Here is a 26,559-nt window from a genome sequence, read left to right on the forward strand (position 1 = left end):
TATATATATATTATATATATATATAATATATATATATACACACACACCACATCTTTTTTATCCATTCATCTATTGATGGACACTTGGGCTGTTTCCATAATTTGGCTATTACAGATAATGTTGCTATAAACATCGGGGTGCATGTATCCCTTCAAATCAGTATTTTTGTATTCTGTGGGTAAATCCCTAGGAGTGAAATTGCTGGCTTGTAGTGTAGTTCTATTATTAACATTTTGAGGAACCTCCATACTGTTTTCCAGAGTGGCTACAACAGTTTGTATTTCCACCAACAGTGCAGGAGGGTTCCCCTTTCTCCACATCCTCACCAACACCTGTTGTTTTCTATGTGGTTGATTTTAGCCATTCTGACTGGTGTGAGGTGGCATCTCATTGTAGTTTTGATTTGTATTTCCCTGATGACCAGTGATGCTAAGTTTATTTTTTTTATAAGTGAGTGTTCAGTTACTCCAACACCACATTTATTAAACTATCCTTTTGCAGCTAATTCGAATACAACATTAACTTTATGTGATAAATTTCCATATATACATGTTTCTGTTTTAGGACTCTCAATTTTATTTGTTCTTTCACTAGTATCAGATTGCTTCAATTACTAGGTTTTATTTTTTTTTCCTTTTATTTTTAAGATTGTATTTATTTATTTATTTATTTTTAATGTTTTTTAATTATATTATGTTAGTAACCATACAGTACATCCCTGGTTTTTGATGTAAAGCTCCGTGATTCATTAGTTGCGTATAACACCCAGTGCACCATGCAATACGTGCCCTCCTTACTACCCATCACCAGCCTATACCATTCCCCCACCTCCCTCCCCTCTGACGCCCGCCCTCAGATTATTTCTCAGAGTCCATAGTCTCTCATGCTTCATTCCCCCTTCTGATTACCCCCCCTTTCTTTATCCTTTTCTTCCCCTACTGATCTTCCTAGTTCTTATGTTCCATAGATGAGAGAAAGCATATGTTAATTGTCTTTCTCTGCTTGACTTATTTCACTTAGCATTATCTCCTCCAGTGCCGTCCATGTTGCAGCAAATGTTGAGAACTCGTTCTTTCTGATAGCTGAGTAATATTCCATTGTATATATGGACCACAACTTCTTAATCCAGTCATCTGTTGAAGGGCATCTTTAAAAGGTATTGCAATAGGGGTCTCTGGGTGGCTCAGTTGGTTTAGTGTCCGACTCTTGGTTTCAGCTCAGGTCACGATCTCAGGGTTGTGGGATCCAGCCCCACCTTGGGCTCCCCACTCAGTGGACAGTTCTGCTTCCCCTCTCTTTCCCCCTGCCATTCCCCCCATTCGTGCTCTCTCTCTCTCTCCAATAAATAAATCTTTAAAAACAGATGTTGCTGTACGGCAGGCAAGACACCCTCTTATTTGGTTTTTCAAGACTTTTTAGCTATTCTTGCCCATTCTTTCAGATAAAATTTCAAATTGATTTTCTAAACACTTTGCCTTCCTCCTCAAAACTCGCATTGGAATTTTGATTGGTGTTACATTATCTGCCTGTACTAAAATGAGAGTGAGGGCTTTCTGTACAAGACTGACTTCTCATCTAGGAGCACCATGCAAATCTCTTCGTTTACGTGTCAGTCGCATAGGTTTTTGAAGTCACAATATCATGTATTGGCAAGTTATATTGATGTATGACCCAGTCTTTCAGGCTGGACAAGAAGTGGCATAGTGAGGGGTACCTGGGCTGGTTACACATCTGCCTTTGGCTCAGGTCGTGACCCCAGGGTCCTGGGATGGAGTCCACACTGAGCTTGAGCTCAGGGGGTCTGCTTCTCCCTCCCCCTGCCCCTCCCCACACCCTGCTATGTGCGCTCTCTCTCTCTCAGATAAATAAATAAAATCTTAAAAAAAAGAACATAAGCACTTTTTTTCTGGGCTGCTTGGGTTCAAATCTCTGTCTTGCCATTTTTTTTCAACTTTTTAAAAGATTTCATTGAAGTATAATGCACATCCAATAAAATACCTAATACCAGATGTACACAAAATTACTTATATAATCATTTCCCAAATAAAGATATAGAACACTTCCATACCCTAAAAAGATGTTTCATGTCTTTTGTGGGTAATACCCTTGACCCCAGGCAACCACTGATCCTTTTTCTATTTTTGCTTATGCTAGAATTTTATATAAATGGAGTAATGCAACATGTACTCTCTCGTGTTGGTTTTTTATTGTTGTTTTTGTTGTTATTTAATGTTAAAGAATTATTGATGTGATTGGGTGTAAATCTCCCATCCTGATTTTTGTTTTCTACTCGTCCCATCTGTTTTTTTGTTCCTTTGTTCCTCCCATTTCTGCCTTCTTTTGGGTTAAAGTGAGTACTCCATTTTAACTTTTATTTTGGGTTATTAGCTCTTCCTCTTTTTAAAGTGGCTGCTTTAGTAATTACAATATGCATCTCAATCACAGTCTATCATTAAATAGTGTTGTTACTTCATATATAATATAGGACGTACAACAGAATTCTTCCACTTTTCTTTCCATCCTTTATGCTGTTGCCTTGTCATTTACTCCTGTGTATATTATACATTCTTTTTGGTAAGTCAACTATCTATTTAAAAAATTTAATGTGAGAAAGCAATTATTTTACATTTACTCACAAACTTGCCATTACTGGCCCTCTTCTTTTTTTGGTGTAGACCCAGGTGTCTTTTGGATTCCGTTTTCCCTGTATTCCCGTCTTTCTTGAAACATTTCTTAGACTGCAGGTTGTTAGTGGCAAACTCTTTTGGCTTTTGTCTGTAAATGTCTTTATTTTGTTTTCTCTTTTTTTTATGACTTTCTTCTGAATATAGAATTCTGATTTGGCAGTTTTTATTTTGTTTTATTTTACTTTATAAAGATGCCATTCTGTTGTTTCCTGACTTGCACTGTTTCCGATGAGAACTTAGCAGTCATTATTTTTGTTTTACTGCACGTAATGTTTTTTCTCTGGATGCTTTTAAGATATTCTCTTTTCACTAATTTGATTCTTATGTGCTTTGGTATAGTGTTCTTTGCTTTGTTTTTTTCCTAATTGAGTTTCATTGAAAATTTTTGGATCTATGAATTACAGCTGGATCTGTAAGTTTATAGTTTTCATCAAATTTGGAAAACTTCAACCATTATTTTTTCAAATATATATATTTATTTATTTTCTTTAAATATATATATATACACACAGATACACACATATATAGTTGTTTGATTATTTTCTTCAAGTGTGTGTATATATATACATATATATACATATATATATATATACATACACACATATATAGTTGTTTGATACATACATACCCATATATAGTTGTTTTTTGTATAATTGTATGTAAAGTTTGTTTGTTTGTTTTCATGTCCATTAATTTTGGAAAGGATTGTTACCATGTGGATTTTGTTGTCTTCCTTTAAAGAGTGCTGGGTTGGTTTGTTTTTGACTAATGGTTAAGCCACTTGCAGGACAGCTTGACCCTTTTGACCCTGACTTTCAAGCTTTGTTGGGACTAGTTTATTTTTTACTAAATACTAAAATATACTAAGATTGCTAAGATCCTTCTGGAGCTCCCACAGCACGCTCTCGGTGTTTAACCAGGTCTTTCCACTCTGGTTGGTCCAAACTCAAAGGTCTCCCCTCCCTGTATGAGCTCCGGGGATTAGCAGCATACAGATGACCTGGTCTTTGTTCTTTATCCAGTCTCGTGGAGTCTCACCCTATGTAGTCCCAGCTTAGCATTCAGCCAAAGACTCAGGGGGACCCCCATGCCAGTTTCTGGACCTCATTCTCTCCCTTTGGTAGTAAGCCCCTCACCTTTTAGCCACCTCAGCCTCTAGAAACTCCAATCATTTTCATCAATTTAGTGAGACCAGCCTGTTCTACTTTGGTCTCCCCATCCCATGCTGCAGTGGAGAAAGTCTTTTGGCAAAGAGGTCTTCCCTTATGCGTTTCTCTCACCTCTAGGATCACAGTCCCATACTGCCCGCTGGCCAGTTTAAGGAAGCAGTTGCACATTCTTTCTGGTTGTTTACAGTGGGAAGACAAGTCCAGGGCCCTTACTCCATTATGACCTAGAAGCAGGAGCCTCTGTGGCCTCTTTTGATTAATTTTGATACTATTCTTTGATTTCTTTCTTAGATTTCAGGTAGATCATAGTTTGTCCTTGTCCTCATTGCCTCAAGTTGCATAGATCTCTGTCAGTAGGGTTGTAAATTTATTTACTTGCTGGTCACATATGCAGATTTTGGGGTGGCATTCTCTTTGGAGTCTATCTTAGGCATTATTCTCACTACCTCAACTAGCATCTGATGTGTAGTCAACATGCATTATAAATATTTGTTAGCCCCATAAAGGAGGGAGGACTGCATTTGAGGGGGAAAAAAGCTTAATCTCAGAGCTAGAAAGTGATGATTACGCAATGCTCAGCACAAGTGTAGCTACCGTCTGCCACCATACAACACTATCACCATGTCATTAAATATCAAGATATTTAAGTTGAAATGAAAACTACCTCATTCAAAGATAACAATATTTAAGAAAAAGATAATTCTCCATCTTAATTCCACAGTTGCTCATATTCACACTGGGAGAAATGTAAGCCTATCTTCCTCTTCTCTTGGGGGAAAATGAAATGGTGGTGTATGGGGACCAATGGGCAGAAAGGCCTTGGCGGACAGTAACTCCAGCCACAAGGACCCTTGTGAGCAATATGTTGCTCAGTACCGGCAGAGAATCAACGAATACTGGAAGCCACTCAGTTCTCAGAACCATTTCCCAAGCCCGATATAAAGGACCAGCATTTTCAAAAAGTTCAATACATGTTTTGCCGGGATGTAAAATGAGAGATTAGGTTTCACCGTTTGCTTCCCAAAAGCAAAGGTAGTTTTCATTTTCTGTCATTTCAGACAGCTCTACGTTTAACTGGCATCAAAGCTGCAGAGCTTACAGATTTTATGCTAAATCAGTGTGTGTCCTTAATCTCTTCTGGAAGTGAAAAGCCTTATAGAGATGGGGGGGAAAACCAGCCCTAAGAACCTAAATCATGCCAGCTGAGACATACCGAGAAGTTGGTGTGTGTTTGATTTCCTAATGCCCAAAATACTTGGAGTGAACCAACACTGGACAGCAGATGTTCAGTGACTGCTAAACCAGGAATCCCAGCGTTCTAGTGGAAGTGTTTCATAGCCAAAGGACACAAAGATGTGCCAGAATTAGATAAAATATTAGGCTTTACCTTTTACCTATTTCTCATAAATCATCTTTCTACTCCTTCGATCAAAATACTCTCCTCTATACTGAGGCTGGGTTAGTCTCTATCTGCAAAGCTATCCAGTGCCTTATCATAACCAGAGTTAATCAGTGAGCCAAACCGTTAGTAATGAATCCAGTCAGTCTCATGATAGCAAAGACCTCCTCACAGAATCTTAGGTTAGTTTAGGAATTTTAGAGCTTTAATGTCATTCAGCTTGAGTTAATTTCTTTCAATCCTTTACTGAGAGCCTCTTAAAGGAAAATAAAGTACTACTTTTTTCCTAAATGAAAGTTTGAAAGAACACTGCGTCACAACACCACACTTTGCTTCTTTAAAAAAACAAGGAGGGGGGGGGAGGTAAAAAAAAAAAAAACACAGAGGAGATCACTTTTTCAGTAAGAAATTCCAAGCACAGTCTTCAAGTCACACTAAAGGCAATCGAGATTAAATAAGATATGTCAGATCCATATCAGAAAAGTAGACATAATTTCAACTTCTATTATGGTGGGGTGAATTTGTTCACAGTACATGTAATTATTTTATCCTTCTAGCCCTCAGATGCCTACCTGTAGATAAGGGATGAAGGTATCTAATTCATGGATCAGAAGATATAATAAGCTAATATATGTAATGTGTTTAGGACAGGGCCTGGTTCTTAGTAAAGTCCCAGTAAATATTAGCTGTCATTGTTTCCTATTTATTTCTAAATGAAATGTATAAAACAATTTATGCTTGGGGAAGTGGGGTAGAATAGAAAGGGGCTGGATTCAACCAACCTGGGATCAAATCCCAAATCTCCTGCTGTGTGACCTTTGGCAAATTATTTAGTCTTTCTGACCTCTTGTTTCTTCATCTATTAAGACAGCCTGTGAATAACTCCTAATTCCTGCTGTCCTCTGGCAGTTTTACCTTCCATTTGTTTGTTTTAGGGCTTTTATAAATAGTTTACAAATATGTTTGTCTTCTAATGAATGTGGGGGTGTTTCTGTTTGTTTTTGCTACTCTGTTTTACTTTTTTTGAAAGATTGCCCAGGTACTTGCTTGGATAAACTGATTTGATTTGATTTGATTTTTTTATAATAATTTTTTATTATGTTATGTCAGTCACCATACCTTGGATAAACGGATTTTAAATCTTTTTTTTTCTTTAAGTGAGATAGGGTACTTGATTCAGAGAGCATGCTAGAAGAGGACACTTGGTGCCTATTAAAGAACTTGCCTATGATTCCACTATGGCCTAGAGCGGGGACCCCTCCCACAGCCTGTGTTTGCCAGAACCGAATCCTAGAGAGGGAGAATTTCTTTGCAGCAACGTGTAATGTGGTTACCATGTTTTCCAGTAGTTCTTCAAGGACTCCTTCACCTACGAGGATTGGGGGAAGGGGGGCCGGAGGGGCTTGTTTAAATGCAGATTCCTGGGCACCACCCAGGAGCCTCTAAGAACAACTGGAAATGAGGTCCAGGAATTCTCATTTTAATGAGCTTTTCTAGTAATTCTTATCTTCACTAACTTTGAAGAATCACTAGTTTATATAGCATTTGACTGGTTGGGTCATACCCCAGAACATGTTCTTAGACCCTTTGAAGAAAACAACTACAGCTCTGAGTTCGCTAACCTGTGCCAGAGAGAACATTTGTGTGAACTGACAGCTGCCACTCACAGTGTCGGCTCTGTCTGTAAGTTCATTCCAGGGATCGTATCTCTTCCAAGCACCAGAAGGGGAAAAAGTGAATTCAAAATCACGTGCAAGCACGTCCAAAGCATTCCCTTCATCCTTCATAATTTCTCCAAAGAGAAACAGCAAAAAGGGCTGTATTTATTTAGAAGTTTACAAACTTTCCCAAAACCTCACACATACCACAGAACTGTACTGTATTGGTAATCAGGGAGAACCCTGACGGAATACAGGGGAGCTCATTGCCGCAGGGACAGAGTTCCCCAGTGATTATATTTCTCTGAAGAAGCACACTCACACAGTGCACCTGTAAAGTGCTAAGACTTTTCTCGTTTCCATAAGCTGCACCTCCGGAACCAGGACCATAGCAAGACCTCTGTCACTTCTCAGTCTGTGTGTTGCTAATGATATTTCTCTCCTTCCTGCTCCCCAGACCCTGGAGCAGCCCCAGAGCCCCGAAGGGCCCAGATGGGCTTGCCAGCTGCCCAAGAGAGAGGACTCGGATAATCTTAGAACACAGAGTCCCCTTTCATCCGGTAAACATTGGGACTCCCTACGGTGTGCCAGGCCCTGATAAAGATGCCCTTAAATCACTCCTTGTTTTATAAATGACCTTGGGGTTCCCCTAGCACCCAGAGCCTAAGATCACCCGAGTTCTTCATCAGCTTCCTCCTCCCTCTCTTCGCTAGTTCTTCTGTGCTTCAGGCCTGTTCTTCAGACGGTTCCCCAGGCTCAGCACAGCTGCAAGCCCATGGCATCATTGCATGCCCCCTGCAGAGGCTGTTCAAGGAAGCCCAGAGAATCAGCTGATGAATTCATAGAAAATTGTACACTCCAGGCTTAGCTGGTCAGATTTTCTTCTTACGAGCAATTTTGTTGCCCTTCTCTGCATAAAAGCACCATTCCTAAGGGAAGAAGGTACAAGGTTCATTTCAGTCATAACTATTGGTTTCCGAACTTGGAAATTAACCACCATTTCCTGCTCCAACTCTTCGTCCTATAAGACCATCAGTGCAAAAGATTTTTCACCTGGCGTAACTTAATTGGTCCGTTTAATTTTTAATTTATCAGTAAGAAATAATAAATGAGGAAGTCAACATAGTATGTCATTTAGAATATTTCCTTGAAATAGTTCACTGTAATTATTGGCCTCTTTTCTGAGCTGTAGACTTCTGCTTTCTAACTGCAGAGTGGACACCTCTACCTGGATGTCCAGACTCCTCCAGGTCATAGACAGGTTGGTTCATGACCTGGCCCTGCGCCTTCCCCTTTCTCCAGCCTTCCCAGACCGCTTGCAAAGCCCCACCTGTGCCATGCCTTTCGGTTCCGTGACCTTGCCCATGCTGCTTCTGCTGTCGGAGCACCCTCCTCTCCATTCCCTGCCCCGTGAGCCCTTAGCGCCGTGGTTCTGTTCTACCGTCCATGCAGGTAGATGAGAACTGGGCTACTTCTCCAGTGAGTGTGGTTCTTCGTTCTTATTGAGACCGGTTATCTCACATGTTGTCCTTTTTCTAGTTCTAATCATAATTCCTTCTTTTGTCCTCTGATCTGTTCTTTCTTTTCACCACCTTTGGCTTTCCTGTAAAGTTTTTTTTTTTTTTTCTCATCACTTCTCTGTCCCTGTCAAGCTCAAATTATCTTAAAATTTAATTGATTTATTACTAATGCATTTGGCTTTAATTAAAACCATCAAATCATATTTTAAATAGTCAAGTAGATTCAATATAATTTCCCCATCAACAGTCCGCAAAGGACAACAAGCAGATGTAAGGCATAATTGCTCTAACGAAGTAACACTTTCATTGTTTAATGTATCTTTATTGACAGTTTTATTGGGGTGTAATTGATATACAATAAATTGCACATATATGTACAATTTGATATGTCTTGAGGTACGTATCTACCTGTGAATCCCTCACCACGTTCAGATAGCAAATACATCCATCGCCCTCGGAAGTTTCCTGCTGGCCCTTTGTGATCTCTCTCCTCTCTCCCTCCACTCCCTTCCCATTCCCAGGCACTGATCTGCCTTGTGCCATTACAGATTGTTTGTGTTTTTTGGAATTTCATATAAATAGAAACACACTGTATATACTCTTCTGTCTGGCTGTTCTTACTCACATAGTAATTTTGAAATCCATCCTTGTTGTGTATCTCAGTAATTCATTCCTTTTTGTTGCTAAGTCATATTCCAGTTTATGGATATATCACATTTTGCTCATCCATTCACCTGTTGGTGGACATTTAGGTTGTTCCTGCTTTGGGACTACTATCAAAAGTTCCTATAAACATTTCATGTGCAAGTCTTTGTCCTTCTGTGTTGTGTGTGTATTTCCTTTATGCCTAGAAATGGAATGGCTGGATCATATGGTAGGTTTAGAAACTGCCAAACTATTTTCCAAAGTGGTTGTACTTCTTGCGTTCCTCCCAGCAGTGTATAAGATTTCCTACTCCCCTACATCTTCTCCAGCATTTGGTATGGTTGGTCTTTTTAACTTTAGCCATTCTAATAAAGGTATAGTGTTATCTCAACATAGTGGTTTAAAAAATATATATATATATATATATAGCTTGGGAACTTTTTACTACACACCACATTACCGTAAAGCTTTTTAAAACATAAAAGCCCATTTGAAAACATTTTGCTATGAATTTATTTCATAAGTATATAATTAATGCCAAATTCCACCTGATTATTCATTCGCTTTCTGAGTCTGTTTTCTATGAAATGGGGAGAGTGACACCTACTTTACGAAGTGGTTGTGAGCATTAAACTAGACAACATCTGCGGGAGATCCTGTTAACACAGTTACTCCGTTACTGCCTTGCAAGTGATTCTTCTGGACCGTGAGTTGAAATCAGACATGGTACATATTAATTGTCCTTAACAGTGTTTGAAATTAGGTAGTAATAAGTCCACACCTCATCATGAGACAGATCAACGTAGCATACCACGTGGCATCATTGAAAATGAGTTCCTTCAGTTTTTCAAAAACAAATTTTATGAAAACGTTTTCTAGATTGTGGTGCATCCGTTGAGGGTCTTTCCCCCTATTCTTAGGATCCTGTCACCTGTGCGTGTGTGTACATTATATCTAGGTAGCTAATTCTATGTGGTGTTTCCATTGCACATTTTTTACTTTTGGATTCTGGCCCTCCTCCCTGCAATGTTAGTTTCTGAAGCACAGGAGCCGGAACACCGAGTGCATGCGTACAGACAGCTGTGGTCCTGGCAGAGAGTAAGCACCTGCTTTGCAGATGGAGAACCTGAAAGACAGGCTGTTTCCCGTACTTCCTGTTTTTATGTTAGGCCCCATTTTAAGACTTCAGTTTATTTAGACTAAAACAAAAACAATTCACCCTTTTCTCCCACTCTCCACCCCCTGTCTCTGGCAACCACCAGTTTGGTCTCTGTATCTATGAACTTGTTTAATATATATATATATGTATATATACATATATATATATATGTATATATATGTATATATATATATGTATATATACATATATACACAAACACACATAATATATTTCATTTTGTAATTATACTTTTGTTATATAATATATAATTATATATTTTATGTATATAATATATAATATAAATAATATAATAGCAATATAATATAATATATAATATAGTAATATAATAAATAAAATAGTAATATAATAATATAGAATATATAATATAAATATATAAAATATAATTATATATTTTGTTTAAACTTGTTTTATATATGTAAATATATATAAATATCTGATATTTCTCTAGATAGGCATGCATATATATATGTTTGTATGTATATATGTGTCTGTATACATACACACAAAATATATTTATTTTAGATTCCACATATAAGAATACTCATACAGTATTTGTCTCTCTCTGATTTATTTCAGTTAAGATAATGCCCTTGAGGTTCATTCATGTTGTCACAGAGGGCAAGATTTAGTATTTTTTATGGCTGAATAATATTCCATTGTTTACTTATATCCACAATTTCTTTATCCAGTCATCCATTGATGGACACATGGGGTTTTTTTCCATATCTTGGCTATAGTAAATAATGCTGCAGTGAACATTAGGGTGCAGATATATCTTTCCGAATTAATGTTTTTGTTTTCTTCAGATAAGTACCCAGAAGTGGGGTTGTTGGATCATAGGGTAGTTCTATCTTTAATTTTTTTAGGAACTTCCATACTGTTTTTCATAATGGTAGCACCAATTTATATTCCCTCCAAGAGTCCCTAAGGGTTTACTTTTCTCCATGTCCTTGCCAACACTGGTTATTTCTAGTACTTTTGATTCTAGCCATTCTGACAGGTGTGAGGTGATATTTCATGGTGGATTTGGTTTGCATTTCCCTGCTGATGAGTGATGTTAAGCATCTTTTCATCTGTGTGTTGGTCATCTGTGTGTCTTCTTTAATGAAGTGTGTTTTAATTTTTGTCCATTTTTTACTGTTTTATTAGTGTTTGTTTTATTTATTTTGTTGAATTTTAAAATTTTTTTGTGTATTCTGGATACAAGTCCATTGTGCTTTGCAAGTATTTTTCTCCTAGTCTGTGGCTTATCTTTTCATTCTCTTAACAGTGTCTTTTGCAGAGCAGAAGTTCTTAATTTTCATGACATCCAATTTGTTGATTCATTAATTTTTTAATTTTCTGGATCAGTCTGTCAGTGTCACACCTAAGGAATTTTTGCCTAACTTAACATCACAAAGATGTTTCCTTCTAGAAATATATCAGTTGTCTAACATTTAGGTCTGTGATCTGTTTTTGTTTAGCTTTGTGGGTGTTGTAAGGTGAGGAACTAAGTCATTAAAAAAAAAAATGTTGATAATTAGAGTTCCAGCACTATTTCTTGAAAAGACAGGTTTTTTCCTTCTGAATTGACTTTGTGCCTTTCCCAGACAGCAGTTGTCCATATTTGTATGGGTCTTTTTCTAGATACTATTCTGTTCCACTGATCCGTGTGTCTGTCCCTTCACCAATACCACACTATTTTTTTTATTACTGTAACTTTATATAACATAAGAAATTCTTTATCTTAATGGGAGAACATTAAAAACTAAATATGTCATCTTCAAAGAGGCAGATTTTCAATGGAGATACTTTAAAGAGAGAGAGAGAAAGAAGGGAGAATTTGAGAAAGAGAATGAGGTGGAAGGTGGCCCTGTGAAGAGTTTTGCTCTTAGGAATACTCAAAACAGTGAGCTAGCTTATTGCATGTGCATAGAGCAAATTTCACTGGCTTTTTCTTACCCAGTCTCTATTTGATATCTCTGTCTCTGGAGAGGTTTGCATTCACTTAGAGAGGAACCACTCTTGTGGCCTCTGGAGTAGCTCTTAGTTTCTTCTCTGGAACGATATCATTGACAGACAATAGAAGACCTGAGGGAGAAGCATTTCTCGAATATGAAGGCCAACTTATAATTACCCCTACGAGTGGTGGTGGGTGGAGAATTTTCACAGGCAAATCAAATGATCCCATAATTCCCAAACCCACTTTCAGCTTGCTCTCATCAGTTTTTTTTCTTTTACTTCTATATCCATCTATTGTCATTTAACTTTGTAGGCTCCTTGGGAAATTGTATAGATTCTTCCAGAGGGAACATGTCACCTAAATACAGATTTGAACATGGCCCCTGGTCTGATTACCCTAAGGAGAGGGGACTCACTGGGACATCACAGAATGTCTGCAGCAGTAACAAGAAGCTTATTTGACGTGGTTGCTTCACATTTTACTTTAACAAAAGGCCTTTGAAAAACAAACAGTTACTCAGATTAAAGATAGGATTAATTTCTCCTTCTACAACTAAATACATAAGCAATGCGTGTAAATATTTAATAAGTGAATTTTAAAGGGCTCTTATAAGCACAGAGTCAATAAACATCTTCAACCAAGTACAGGAAAGCAGTTTGCACTTTGCTTGGTGTGGTGTTTTCTTTATTCAGTTAGATGAACAAACCATGATTTCATCATTAGTCAACAAGATAGTAGAGAGACCATCAAAGCAAACTACAGGAGAGTCCAGACTGATCCGTGCCAAACAAATGTTTGTAGCTAACAGCTGTATTAGCACTGATTCCAATTCACGCAGCCGGGGTTCTCCTCTCACTTCCTAAGTGGGAAGAATGTCATGTCACTCGGGGCGGTCGCCCTCGCTGCTGCTGGAGGCAGGAATTGGGGCAGCTCTCTCTCTTGTAGCCTCCCCACCTCTTTGTAGGTGGGGGAGGCAGCCTGCTAGAGTTTTAGCTTTTTTTTTTTTTAAAGCTAATGGGCCTCTTCCTAAGGATGTATGAATCCACGAGTAAGCCATCTAGCACTTTAATACTGTTTGATGTCCCAAAGCCACTGGATATACAGGTTTTAAATTCTCTTTTTTTCCTTTTCTTAACACTTAAATCAAAACTTGAGTACTGCAGAATAAGAAAAAGTCTACTGTGACCTCTGGTTGCCAGCCGAGATTGTTTATTTATTCTGCAGTGGGTCCCTCTTCTTGGAGCTCACTATGTTAATGAACAGGTCCCAAGATGCCCCGCCCGTTATTTAGTTCACCTGGTGAGTGGGAAGGGAGGTGGGTGGTACCGTTGACTTGAGGACTCCAGGAGTCTTCCTATCAAAGCAAACCAAAAAAATCAAAATCTTGCCTTTTTTAGTTATCTGAAATAGCAAAGGAGGGTCCTATGTAGTTAACGAAAGGGTGGCTAAGTGCACCAGACAGCCGATCTGGGTTACCTCTTAGCTGTGGATAGTGTGTTTGGCTGTCGGGATTCTTGGCCTAGCAGAGCGGACCTGATCCCCAGCAGGGCATCTGGAGCAGAGAAGCAGGAACGGCAGAGAGAAGCTATAGTGGGGCAGGAAGACCCAGAGGCATGGGACGGGCATTTGGAGTCCAGGCCTCGCTCCGCCTCTCCACAGATGCCCGGGAGCAAGTCATTTCTGGACCTCTCTGAGTCACATTTATTTTTTCAACTATAAAATGAGCGTAATTCCACCTCACTGAAACAGCCTAAAGATGAAATAAAGTAATGTTTGTGAGAACAAACAGCACAGAATATGTGCGCAGCAAACAGCGACATTGCACAACTAGAAAGGAGAAGAACTGAATGATGCAAGGTGAGAGACAAGTGCAGGAGAAATGCCTTTGAAGGTTCTTGAAATAACCCAGAGTAAAACAATCGGAATCTCTGGAGGGGGAGGCCAAACATAGAAAAAGGTTTTAAGCGCCCCAGGAACTGCGCAGACAGTGGTAGGTGAAGTCATCCCCCTCGTTAAAAAGGAAATTTAAGCCAAAGATGAGTACAGGGAAGCCCAAGATTATTCTGGCAGCTGTAGCAAAATAAAACTACCTTGGACATAGGCGTCCTGTATTCCAGTCTCTCACTGGTTTCCCTGAAACCCTCATATCACAAGCAGGTGTCATGTTCTGGTGCAGTTGCCCAACAGATCTTCCATATGTATGTCAGACAGACAGACAGACAGAGGGTCTCTCTGCTCACAAATTCGGTCTGGAAGACAGCTATTAAACAAGAACGGATGACAGTTTTTTTTGAATCAGAGGATCAGACCTGTAGGGAGGGTGGGTCTGGAAAACCAGCTTCACAGAGGAAGTGGCAGAAGTAGGTCTAGAAAAATGAGTTTATCAGGAAGCAAGGGGGAAGAAAGGCATTTTAGGCAGTTGAAACAGCTTGTGCAAAGACAGAGGCATGTGCCGGGAGAGGCGAGTGGTTTCGTGTGGCTGGAGGGACAGCTGTGCGATGGTGTGACTGGTAGTTAGCGGCCATATTGGTTTTCGTAATCTGAAGTTGACAAAGTTTGGAAATTGCTGTTGCACTGAAATTAAGGGAACTGCTTAAATATCTTGGTCCTTTTACTTTCTGGTGGAAATCTGAACAGACTGATTTGGGCTCTTATTTCTAGATATTTCAGAAAGACAAGAAATATCGAATTATGCATATTTTCAGCATTCCTGTTTCCATCATAGTCAGCCAGTAAGCACAACAGTGAAAAATAAGAAGGGAGAGGAGGGAAAAAGCATAGAGTCAATCTGTTCGAGGTTTAAGAAATGAAAATATAGGGGTGCCTGGGTGGCACAGTCATTAAGCGTCTGCCTTCCGCTCAGGGCGTGATCCCGGCATTATGGGATCGAGCCCCACATCAGGCTCCTCTGCTGGAAGCCTGCTTCTTCCTCCCCACTCCCCCTGTTTGTGTTCCCTCTCTCGCTGGCTGTCTTTATCTCTGTCAAATAAATAAATAAAATCTTTTAAAAAAATGAAAATATATTCCAAAAAGCAGGCATTTCAACGAGTTTACTGAGACGTTTGTTTGTTTGTTTTTAAATGTGTCATATCTCTGAGAAAGATTCCACCCTTATTAATAGGTGTAATTAACTAATTAATAAAAAGAAATATTTCTGAGAAAGAACCTAAGCTAATATGGACAATTCAGTAATTAATAAAAAGAAAAAATTTACCTAACTTCAGAAGCTCTGTTCAGGGAGCAGCAGCCTTAAAGAGCAAAGAGCGCATGGGAAGGCCTTTCATGTGTTTTGTTTTGTTCTTGTTTTTCCTGTATAACAAATCCTTTCTCTTGCAAAGCACCAAATTGCCTTTCCTCCCCCTGCTACATTGCCGTGAACGTGGTCTGGTCCATTGTGGCTCTTCCAGGGACACTCCTAATACCAATCTTGAAGCCTATTCAAAACGAGGATGGGAGTCAGAGTTGATCTGGGCCAACATTCCTGCTGAGAACTAGCCCAGTTCCATTATGTGGGGGAGCCCCACTTCGTACCCTTGTGCCTGTCTGGGGTACAGAGTACAGATTCCCTGACTACAGGGAATGCAAAGTTCAGAAACCACATGGCAGGAACACTACACTAACTCTTTCATAATGAGCTCTGTGCGGGAAACTTAAAAAAAAAAAAGAAAATCAGGTTGTTCTATCATTTGGTGCAGCTGGGTACTTTTATGAAAAGCTCCTTCTGCTCCATAAGCCAGAAGGATGCAAAAGAATTGTGGACAGACTCTCAGAACGAGCAGGGGCTCCAGGAGCCCTGTGTGTCTTTATAAACTCTTCCTACTAACTTGAGTACTGTTGACATTAATAGCGTGGCTTGTGCCTTCTTTCTGCACGTGAAGAAACAGAGGTTCAAGGAGCCTGAGTGGCTTTCCCACACTGCAGTAGGAGTTAGGAGCCACGCCACACTCTGGAGCACCTCGGTCTCTGACTCCCGTGGGCCCAACTGCAGTCCCTAAACGTGAATATGCTTATAATTAGCCAGGTTGTCAGCAATAGGACAGGAGATGGTGCCTGTTTTATCAGAATAGGGCTTGGTTTTATGAATCCATCCCTACTGACTTGACTCTTAACCCCTCACAAGGCCTGTGCGTCTTGCAGCCACATCGGTCTCTCCATGCTCTTCCGCCTTCTGATCGAGCGGCACGTCTCCCCAAGGAACGCCGCTCACCGCCTTCCCTTCTTCGGAGGCCCAGTTAACCCCAGGCCTTTGTGTGGTGCCTGTATTTCGTTCTTTCTGAAATGGTCTAACTCCACAGATTGTAATTCTGGAAACCTCTGTATGGGGTTCGTACAAGTAGTATTTTAGGTTAGTTTGCACAGGACCTGTCATATTTGGTAAGCAGACGCGGAGTCAGTTCGCACTTGAGCTCCTTGTTTCTAGACATTTCTTTGCCCTATTAAGAATCTCCTGTTCTGGAGTCGTTCCGTTCTCCTTTCCATCATCTCTTTCCCCTTCTTGGTAGTGATCATGAGTGCCTGCCGAGGTCATTCAACCTCTGTCCATTCACAGAGAGAGTTCGTGAGCACTAGTATATTCTCCAAAGTCCAGTTCTGTGCGTGAGGACCAGTGTGCCCTGACTCCGGCTTACAACCCAGTACTGCAGACCTGAACTCCGTCTGCTCAGCTCGAATATGAAATGTGACCTAGGTTTTTCTCCAAGTGGACCTCAGAGCTTCACGTACTGAGCACCTGCGAGGTTTATAAGGCAGTCCTCTCAGCTGCGCGTGCCCTTCTGGTACAGGACGGCAGCCAGCCTTGCACCTGGCACGAAGTAGGAGAACCAGGAACATGTGTTGAATTGAAGGGGATCAGTGAACACTGGGCTTTCTCAGTGTCCTGTCCTGAGGCCGCTCCAGATGGGACTGGCTCTTCTGCGGCCTCACACATCCAGTTGTTTCTTGAGGCTGAGCTGCAGCTTGACCTTCTTCCAAAGATGAAGAGGAAAGGCATTATTCATCTGAGATTTGCCTTGCAATGTTTAGCACAAATTTGGTTTCTAAGGAAAGGCTGGCAAAGCACTGACACAGGAAAAAATATTCTTCGGTATTCTCTGATGACTATAGACTGAGCGAGGTTTTTGTATAGTTACCGTAGCCATGAAAATAATCACTGGACAGCATTCCTAGTGGCAAAAAACACCAACCCTTAGAGCTTCTTGATGAATGTCAGGGAGTGGGGCTAACAGAAATGTGATGCCAGCTGGGCCAGTACTCCCTTTACCAACTCCAAACAGTTATTCAGTGTCTTACTGTGTATGAAACCTGTGATTTCTCCGTGCTCTTGCTTGTTTCTTAATGTCAGTCTGAAGGCAGAAATGGTGTGTGATCATCATTTGTATATACAAGACGTGTGATATTCCTACTCACTTTGAAATCAGTTTGGAGTTCAGGGACAAGGTTTTGGTGGTGTGTGGTGTGTGGTGTGTGGCACACTTCCGGGGCTCAGTAAATACAGAAAGGAAAGCAGAAAGGGCAGAAAGTGGAGAGGGAGGGAGGGGCATAGGGGGAGTGACCCACCCTTGTGCCCTGGTGTCCGTCTTCCTGGGGCCTGCCAGGTAACCTGGTACCATCCATTGACTTCCAGCTTTTAAGTTTGGTCATCTTTAAAAGGAAATAGTATCTATTATGAAGGGCTTTTGAGAGACTTAGATGAGCTCATACATGCGAATGACACAGAACAAACCAGTTTTTTATTATAATTAATAATAAGGTTTTTTATTATAATTAATTATAAGTTCATGAATTCCAGTGATTGCCTCTTTTGAGAAAGCACTTGCCTATTTATCTTCCTGGACTTTAAGATGAGTCACCATCAGTTAATAAGGATTCCTCAGGGCAAAGAGCGCCAAGAACCCAAGAATTCCTTAGGAGAACAGAGGGGCATGGGGGGATAGCCTGGTTGGGGACTCCCCATGACACTGCTGTCCCAGCTGCCCTTGTGTCAGGTTTCCCCTCTCCCTCGAGATCTCAGGCTTCAGTCATAACTTTCACGTGACTGCTGTTCTCTTGCCAGAACAGAGGGCCAGATTCTCCTTTCCATCGTATACATGTATTTTCTTCCTGAAGGAGAGGGAGCCAGTCTGCCTGAGAACAGGGCCTCTGTTAGCCTGTCTTCCCAGGGAGTTTACCTTGAGGTAGAAGACAGACAAGACAAGCTGGCAAGGTGGGAGAGGGGCCATCTGGCTGCTGGGCGGATGCCCTCCCAGTAATCTTTAGGGCCATGTATTAGTATTTTTTAATGCCTTGGAAACTAATGTTGTCCTGCAAACTGAGAAACGTTAATTCTAGCTCTTTCAGAGACATCACTATCTTTCCCCCACAGGTTTCCTCAGAATGAAAGTATATTTTCTAGATTTTTTCTTTGCCATGAGGGAGAGTAATAACAAAAATATAAAAGCATTTGATCCAGTGAATGAGTAATAATGAAGACCGAGGGAAGTCAGAGCATTTCCCCAGTATTTTCCTGAAGCAAATGATATGCATAGGCAGTTTGGGGGATGTGGGAGAGACCTGCTTTGGAAGGTCTAGCTCCTTTTATAATCAGCTCCATTTCTCTGCATTGAATGAGGAGGAAGAGGGGCCCCGGCTTCCCCTGCCTGCGCGTAGTTACCGTGTTGGGTACTTCGTGTACCAGGCTGGGTTTTAAGGGCCAAGTACCTTCACTCAGGACAACTGGGTTCTGAGGTAGATAACTATTTTTAGCCCTTGACAGAGGAGGGAACTGAGGTGCAGACAAGTTAAATAAATTTCCCAAGGTCAAACAATTGGTAAGTGATAAAATCAGAAAACTTCCAGGCTGCAGAGCTTTTTCTCTCAACCATGACTACACGGCCTGAGGAGTTATTAGTCCTCCTGAGGATCTCAGCAAGGGGCAGGGGGGGGGCCTGAAATGTAGCATTTCTCTTCTCCAGGCTTTTAAAATATTTTATTTTTGGTAGGATTCCAGGCAAAAGTCGCATTTTTCCTCAACAAGAGCAAACTGCCCATATAGGCTCTATGGGGACTTGGCGTTTTCCATAATGTGACCTCTACCCCTTAGTAGAGTAGCACCCTGTTACAGGTCAGGTTCCCCGGAAGCAGGGGCTGAGCCGGAGTCTGCCATGCAGAGGATTTACGGGGGATCCCTGCTGAAGGGGAGTGGGCACAAGGGGAAACCGAACTGCTGGGTAGCCTGGCAGCTTCCGCCAACAACAAGCAGCATGGCGGCGCATAGATGGTCCTTTGGAGCTGTCCTGTGGTGAGCTGAAAGTGAGGGTCTTCATATCCCTGCCACCAGCGGATAGGCCACGGGGGAGGGAGGGTCCTCTTAGGCAAGGGAACACTCCTCATCTGAGGCCGACTCTGAAGGCGTTGGCAGCATTTCTACTCACTGAGGCAATCAGTGTGCTCTTCCTCGAAGGGGGGCTGTAGGCGGCACACCCCTGTGTCCATTTTGAAACTTTCAGTTTCATTAGAATCACGAGGTTACACAGGGGTAAATGCTATCTCCAGCCCAGCCTCTCGTTTGCGTGGCTTCTAAGTAAATAGGCATTGCACACGTATGGACAGATCCTCAGCTGTCTGGAATCGTCTTATAGAACCAGGCAGAGGCAAAGGTGTAGCATCTATATTTTCTTTGAACCATGTGATTAAAGTCATACCTGGCAGTTTTGTAAAGCCATGAAGAGTTTTACATTCATCATGTCTTTCATGTGGAGCCACTTGGCTTTTTTTTTTTTTTTTTTTGAGACCAGAGTCCAAAGCTAAAACCCACAGTACAGTAGTGGAAAACCTCTAGTCACATTTTGATTGCCAGTTGCCTTTAGACAAATCTTTCAACGATTAAGATTCCAGATTAAACCCCTTTTCAGTGCCCTTTCCATCGTGAAATTAAAGCAGTCTTCCAGCTCCCTTCAGCACAGACATTAAACTGCATCCCAACAGACTTGTATCTTGCCCACCCAAGTTGGCCAAGTTGACCACAGGAGCTGTTCGTGCATCGTCCACGGGGCTGGTTTGCCTTGCAGGAGCCATCCCTACTGCCTCCCACCGTTGCCCACAGTCGGCTTTGGCCACTGACCGTCTCAGCTGCAAGGTGTGCAAAATCTCCCTCCATTTCCTTTCTTTCAGGTTGGAAAGCTTATCCAAGAAGCAGCTGGAAGAAGCAACTTGAAGCGAGTAACTCTGGAACTTGGAGGGAAAAGTCCCAATATTATTTTTGCTGATGCTGATTGTAAGTCAACCACAGATCTCCTCCACGTCCCGGTACACTGCCCCTCAGTGCTCTCTTTTGTATCTCCACTTCCGACAGGACACTAAGAAAAAGATCTGTGAGGCTAAGAAGCAGCTTCCAGGAGGAGAACCTGGACCCTTCCTCCTAAGGGGCAGCTAGTTTAGTATTGGGGGAGAGCGCTTGCCGGTGATAGCTGAACAGGGCTTGTTTTTTAGGCGCCCCCGTGCTGCTTTGACTCTGGGCGCTGCAGACCAGGGTGGAAGAGGTGAAGGCCTGCTTCGTGCTGTGGAGTGGAAAGAGCAATGGCCTAAGCCTCTCAACACCGGAAGTGCCCTCTCTCTGCCTAGATTCAAGAAATCTGAAACTTCTCAACTCTGGTAGCTTTACAGAGCCTCAAAAAAAATTCTAGTTTGCTAGCCCTGCCAACATTTTCCCGAACCCACAACCCCTCCTCTGTTTAGTCCCCCCATCCTCTGCCCCTTCCATGACTTTGAGCCAGAATGACGACACACTTTGGTCAGTTCTGTTTGAATGGACCTAGCTGGGAGGTGCTTCCGCCTTGCAGGTAGGACCCTACGGTGTGGAGCAGTAACCTAGGAAACCCCCTGTCTCCAGGCAGGGCGCCCTCTAGGCCATGCTGCATAGGTGTGGTCTTCTATTTGGAAAAGCTTTCCAGAAAATGAAAATTCAAATCTCTTTCCATCACTCTTTCTCTTCCACCCCACCCGGTAGAGCTGCTTTCCCTTTCACCACTGGAGAGGTTAGGAAACAGAAAGCAGACTGCTCCCCTGTCAGCCCCAGCTTGGTGTGTGTGACGAGTTCAGCATCAGCTTCAGGCTGGTTGGATCAGAACTGTCAAACCTAAATTTCTCTTGGGGAGTAGGCCCTCCATTGACACGATTGATTGATTGATTGATTGATTGATTGACAAGGGGCTGATTCAGTCAGGCATCTAGCAGCCAGCACACACCAGGTCTGCTAGTTCTATCTGAAGTATAAGCTCTGAGCTGAAAGTTACATGCTGCTCTACGATTCCAGTAAATGTAGAGGAAACTTGGTGTCTTTCAAGAAGATCCATTTCTGTTACAGTTTAATTCACCATAGTACTAATTAAACACACAGCTCCGAGGTTGGCAGTCCCTAGACCCAGTGCAGGACGTACATACGTTTACCTGTCTAAACATCACATAGCACTTTAAAAAATAAAAACTGTACATTAAAAATCCTGATTTCTGTTTTCTTAAAATCAGAAATCTGGTAATCAGGGGCTTGCATTCACGCATAGCAACAGCACATGCAGTAGCTTTCCTCCTGAGTGTCCATCAGATTGTTTCCCTGGCCAGCAGACTCATACCGCTACATTATCTGCCTGGCTTCTCGGCATATTGGGGTTTGAGACTCCTGTCCTAGATGGTGTGGTCCAGGTCCCCTTTTTACAGAAGGAGGAGGAGACTCAAAGAAGTGAAGTTGTCCAAGTTCAAGGTCACGTAGCAAGTCACGTCAGGATCTAGTTAGAACTTGAACTAGGCCGTGTTCTCAATCCAGTGCTTTCCCGTGCTGCCCGCTTGCCCACACGCGGTGCGGTGACGGTGGCATTCTACCGGGGCTCTGGCAGAGGGCGGGGAGGTGGCTCCGCAGACGGGCCCGCCGTGGGGGAGCCGAGCTGAGGACGTGGCTGTCTTCTCCTGCAGTGGATTACGCTGTGGAACAGGCCCACCAGGGAGTGTTCTTCAACCAAGGCCAGTGCTGCACCGCCGGCTCCCGCATCTTTGTGGAGGAGTCCATCTATGAGGAGTTCGTGAGGAGAAGTGTGGAGCGGGCCAAGAGGCGCATCGTGGGCAGTCCCTTTGATCCCACCACTGAGCAGGGACCCCAGGTAGAGAAATCAGAAACATTCCCTTGCTTTTCTTAATCCCTGGTGAGCACCGGACACTCTAGTGGGACCCCAGAGACAGTGTCCTTTTCCCGCTCCCTCCTTACTCTTCCTTCTCGTCCTCATGCCTGGAAATGCAGCTGGTGAGACATTGCTTATTCCTCATGCTTCCTTTTCCCTTTCTACATTTTTCTCTCTGAAACATTAAGAGATTAAGGTGGCCTCAAGGATACTCTGAACTCTGGGGGTAAGTGGGAGTGTCTTAGCTCTAAAGAAAGAACTGTGCATGAGAAGATGGAGGCTGGCCCGAGAACCCAGGCCCAGTCCTAGCCACTGGCCTTCAAGACATCCCTACAAAGCCACAGTCAAGGAGAGTGGGTGTCTCCCTTTCCCAGAAGCTCTTCGTCCTTTCATCAGTGGCTAAGGAATCTCTCTGCCAGCCTGACCTACGTCGGGGAGGACACTTGTGGCTTGTGTATGTGTAGGAAATAGAGGGCTGTCCATGTGCCCCCTGCTGTACGGTCACCTCTGACTGCGTGCTTCACGCAGTGTGGTGGGGAGGCCATGCACGTCCCTGCGGTCCGCACTGTTTGGCTCTGCGTGTTCTCCACAGTCATCAGGGCGTATTTCCAGGTAGAATTCTGGTTGAATCTTAAACTGTAGATAGAGTTTGGGAACTTCTAAAGGCTGTTTGGATCAGATTGCATCCGGATCTCTGATGCATGGGTCTTCCCGATAAGAAACAGCATCTCCTCGGTGTGGGGACCATTTGAAAGATGACTGATGTTCTAGCCGAGTAATCCAAACTCAAGTGAATTTAGATTTTTGCATTTACCATCGTAACTGAGTAATGACTATAACTTGGGGGAAGGCAAGACTAACCATATTTTATGGCGTGGGAAGCTAGTCCTTGCTCTTCATGCTTAACCCTTTCCTCTAAAGGTGTAATAGGTGCTCCATTAAAAATACAACCCAGTAGGATTTGAAGCACCCTATTGTTTTCATCTTTGCAGTATCAGTACAACTCGCTGAACTGTTCATTTGCTTATAGTGGTCAGTTTTTCCCCATTTAGAAACCTGAATAATCAATTAGGTGGTTTCTCATCGTTTAGAAACATTGCCTAAATCTGCATCCGGTACCTCTGATTTGGCACTGTCCTCATCAGTGCAGTGCATTTATTGGAATTCTCGATATAATTGCTTGAACCGTACAAAATCACCATTTTTTTCAGGGGAAAAGTGGCTAAATGGCAGCAGTTCCATATGTCATGACTTGATAAAATGGAGCTTTGGAAAAATCACAAGCGAGAGATCCTTGAGTACACACTTCTCTCTCTTTTCCTAGAAGACTTTGCACGGAGTCATTAGGAAATTTCTCTCGTAGATTGATAAGAAACAGTACAACAAGATCCTGGAACTCATCCAGAGCGGCGTGGCCGAGGGTGCCAAGCTGGAATGTGGAGGCAAAGGGCTGGGCCGAAAGGGGTTTTTCATCGAGCCCACCGTGTTTTCCAACGTCACCGACGACATGCGCATTGCCAAGGAGGAGGTATCAAACACGGGGTTCTGACGGAAGCCACGCCTTCCTTGGGAGGGTTTCCAGAGCGTTTCTTGTAGATGGGGTTCTAGTCCTGGCTCTTTATATTTGATACACATTGTGTAACAGCAACACACTTGGCTGTGAAAATCCCGCTTTCAGGGGAATGTTAAGTCAGAAGGCCAGCAAGCTAGGTGGAGGCGTGAGACGTGCTCCTCGACCGAAATTGTGATTAGCCAACAGGACAGTCGTAAGAGCCGATCACTGGCCTTAGTAATACGCTAGCCACAGGTCAGTTCCTTCAAAGGTGGGTTACTAAGCTGTTCTCCAGGAAGGAGCAAGCATCTAAGCCACCCCACATTTGTGCGGGAGAGGGACCGGGAGCACATCGGCCAGCAGTCTATATCATCATTCTGAGTTCTGGAGCAGTGGCTGGGGAATCATGGGGAAGGCAGCGTTGGTACAGACAGTGGAATCCGGGGATGCCAGGGAGGGTGGAGGAGAGGGGGCATTAAATGAACAACAAAGTTAGACTCATGTAATCCTGTTCTGGCAAAGTTTGGGATATTTTACAGTTCTGTGTTGCTAAACTTAAATGTCCCTTAAATGATGAAGGCAGAGCACACTTGCTTTGGAATGTGGAAAGCAGGTCAGGGGATGGCAGAGCAACAGCCCCATGTTGGCTCAAACTGTTTTCTTGCAGATCTTTGGCCCTGTCCAGGAAATTCTGAGGTTTAAGACTATGGATGAAGTTATTGAAAGAGCCAATAACTCAGACTTTGGACTTGTAGCAGCCGTCTTCACTAATGACATCAACAAGGCCCTCACGGTATCTTCTGCAATGCAAGCTGGGACCGTCTGGTAAGATGAGAGTCAGCCTCATGGTTCTGGCCATAATGCACACCACTGGCGGTGTAGGGGCCTCATAATCTCTGGGAAGTGGGTGACATAAGCATATCCTCTGGGGGGTTGGGGAAGACGGAAGGCAACCAGCCTTCCCCTGAGAAGGGATATACACTCCTTACTGGCTAGGTCAGGAGAGCAAAGGAAATTTTAAATTATAAATATTTCATATGCAAAAAAGGGAATCGAAAAATAAAACATTAAGAGAAATACTATGCCAATGGGACTATTTCTGTGCAAGAGGGATTCACACTAACGGTACTATGTTTTCTTCTCTTAGGATCAATTGTTACAATGCCTTAAATGCCCAGAGCCCCTTCGGGGGATTCAAGATGTCTGGAAATGGGAGAGAAATGTAAGTGTCCAAAGTTGCTGGTGCCCGCAGAGAAACAGGGATTGCAAATATCAGCCTGGAGGATTATGCCCACACTTGTTTAATTCTCTGTCTGTCCAGGCATTAAACAAATACTTTGTTGAGCACTTACTTCTATAAACAAAACACTGTACTCTGTGTCACAAAGATGAATCACACACAACTCCCTTCCCTTATGTGGGAATGGATAAAAATTAATGTACCATCTAGGTCATGAAATCAGAGCTGCTTTCTTGATAGAAGTGGGCCAAACATCTTCCAAGTCCAGAGGAAACAATCCGTTGATTTTGCCTGCTGGGGTCAAAGAAGACTTCACAGAGCAAATAATGTTTCAGTTTTTTAGGGCCAGTCCTTCCACGTAGAGGGAATAGCAGGAACAAAGGCACGAAGGCACAACAAACACAGAACGTCAGGGAGTTTGGGGTGTTTAAAACAGACGTCACCAACTGTCAGCCCAAGGACAAAGCTGGCCTGCAGAAATGTTTTGTTTCGCCTCGCAACATTTTAAAATCCTTAACTGACATTCCAAAATGAAGAGGCTTTGCGTAAAATCTTGATGTCTTGCTTATTTTCATTCCCCCATAGCAAAATTGCTGCAGCTGTGAGCTCTAGAACTTGCCTTATTTACCCCACTGTTCCCGTTGCTTCTGGGGCCAGAATGTTGGTAGCCATTCGTTTTTACACACACCCAAGCCCTTCACGTCCGTCACCGGCTCGGCCCCTGTAGCTTCTCTGAGGCTGGGACCGCAGGGTTTGGACATAGGATGGCTGGAGGGGGCTTGCCGAAGACACAAGCCGGAAGGTTGTTTTAAACGCAGTCTCAAAGGGCTTAGGTGTTCTCTGGGAGCTGAGGAGATACCAGAGGTTTTAAGGCTGAGGTTTCTGGCAAGTAGAGGATGTCCCGGCAAAGACTAGAGGAGGAAGAGCCGTCACGAGGATTTTACAGTAACAGCGATGGGCGTCATTCATCAGATGCCCCCTCGGTGTATGGCTTTACGCTAGCTTCTTTCCTAACGTCGTCTCATTCGATTTTCACGATGATAAGGGATAGATACTCTTCTCATCACATCCCATGTGGTTCAGGTGGGGAGCTGGGGCTTACGCAGCCAAGCAGCTGGCCCAGGTCGCACAGCCAGTAAGGGACAAATGTGGGGTTTGAATATAGGTTTCGGTGACTCCCATGCTATCCAGCCAAAGAAGCAGGGAGGCCAGGTGCAGGGACTCTTCAGGGACGGGATCAGAGCTGGGAAGAGTCCTCTTGAGAGGCAAAAGGCCTGAAAAATGGGACTGTAGCAGAGGAAAACTACACTCAAGGGGACGTTATTTCCTGCCTTCCTATATAAATGGATTTTTTGAGTGGCATTCAGAGTGAATGGTAGCCGGGTGTTCCTGATCTGACACTCCCACCCCCCCACCCCCCCC

The 26,559-nt window shown here is 42.8% G+C and overlaps 1 protein-coding gene across 2 annotated transcripts in view; it reads left to right on the forward strand.

Annotated features, from left to right (window-relative positions):
- ALDH1A2 (aldehyde dehydrogenase 1 family member A2) overlaps positions 1-26,559 on the forward strand; it is a 135,898-nt gene that overhangs the window by 85,841 nt on the left and 23,498 nt on the right. For both annotated transcript variants that reach the window (XM_034660919.1, XM_034660920.1), the window contains 5 exons: positions 20,349-20,451; positions 22,143-22,327; positions 23,709-23,873; positions 24,565-24,722; positions 25,045-25,119. In XM_034660919.1, coding sequence (XP_034516810.1) covers positions 20,349-20,451; positions 22,143-22,327; positions 23,709-23,873; positions 24,565-24,722; positions 25,045-25,119 — 686 coding nt within the window. The remainder of the gene's footprint in view (positions 1-20,348; positions 20,452-22,142; positions 22,328-23,708; positions 23,874-24,564; positions 24,723-25,044; positions 25,120-26,559) is intronic.

This window comes from Ailuropoda melanoleuca, chromosome 5 (genome assembly GCF_002007445.2).
Source record: "Ailuropoda melanoleuca isolate Jingjing chromosome 5, ASM200744v2, whole genome shotgun sequence".
In the NCBI taxonomy this organism is placed as follows: Eukaryota; Metazoa; Chordata; class Mammalia; order Carnivora; family Ursidae; genus Ailuropoda; species Ailuropoda melanoleuca.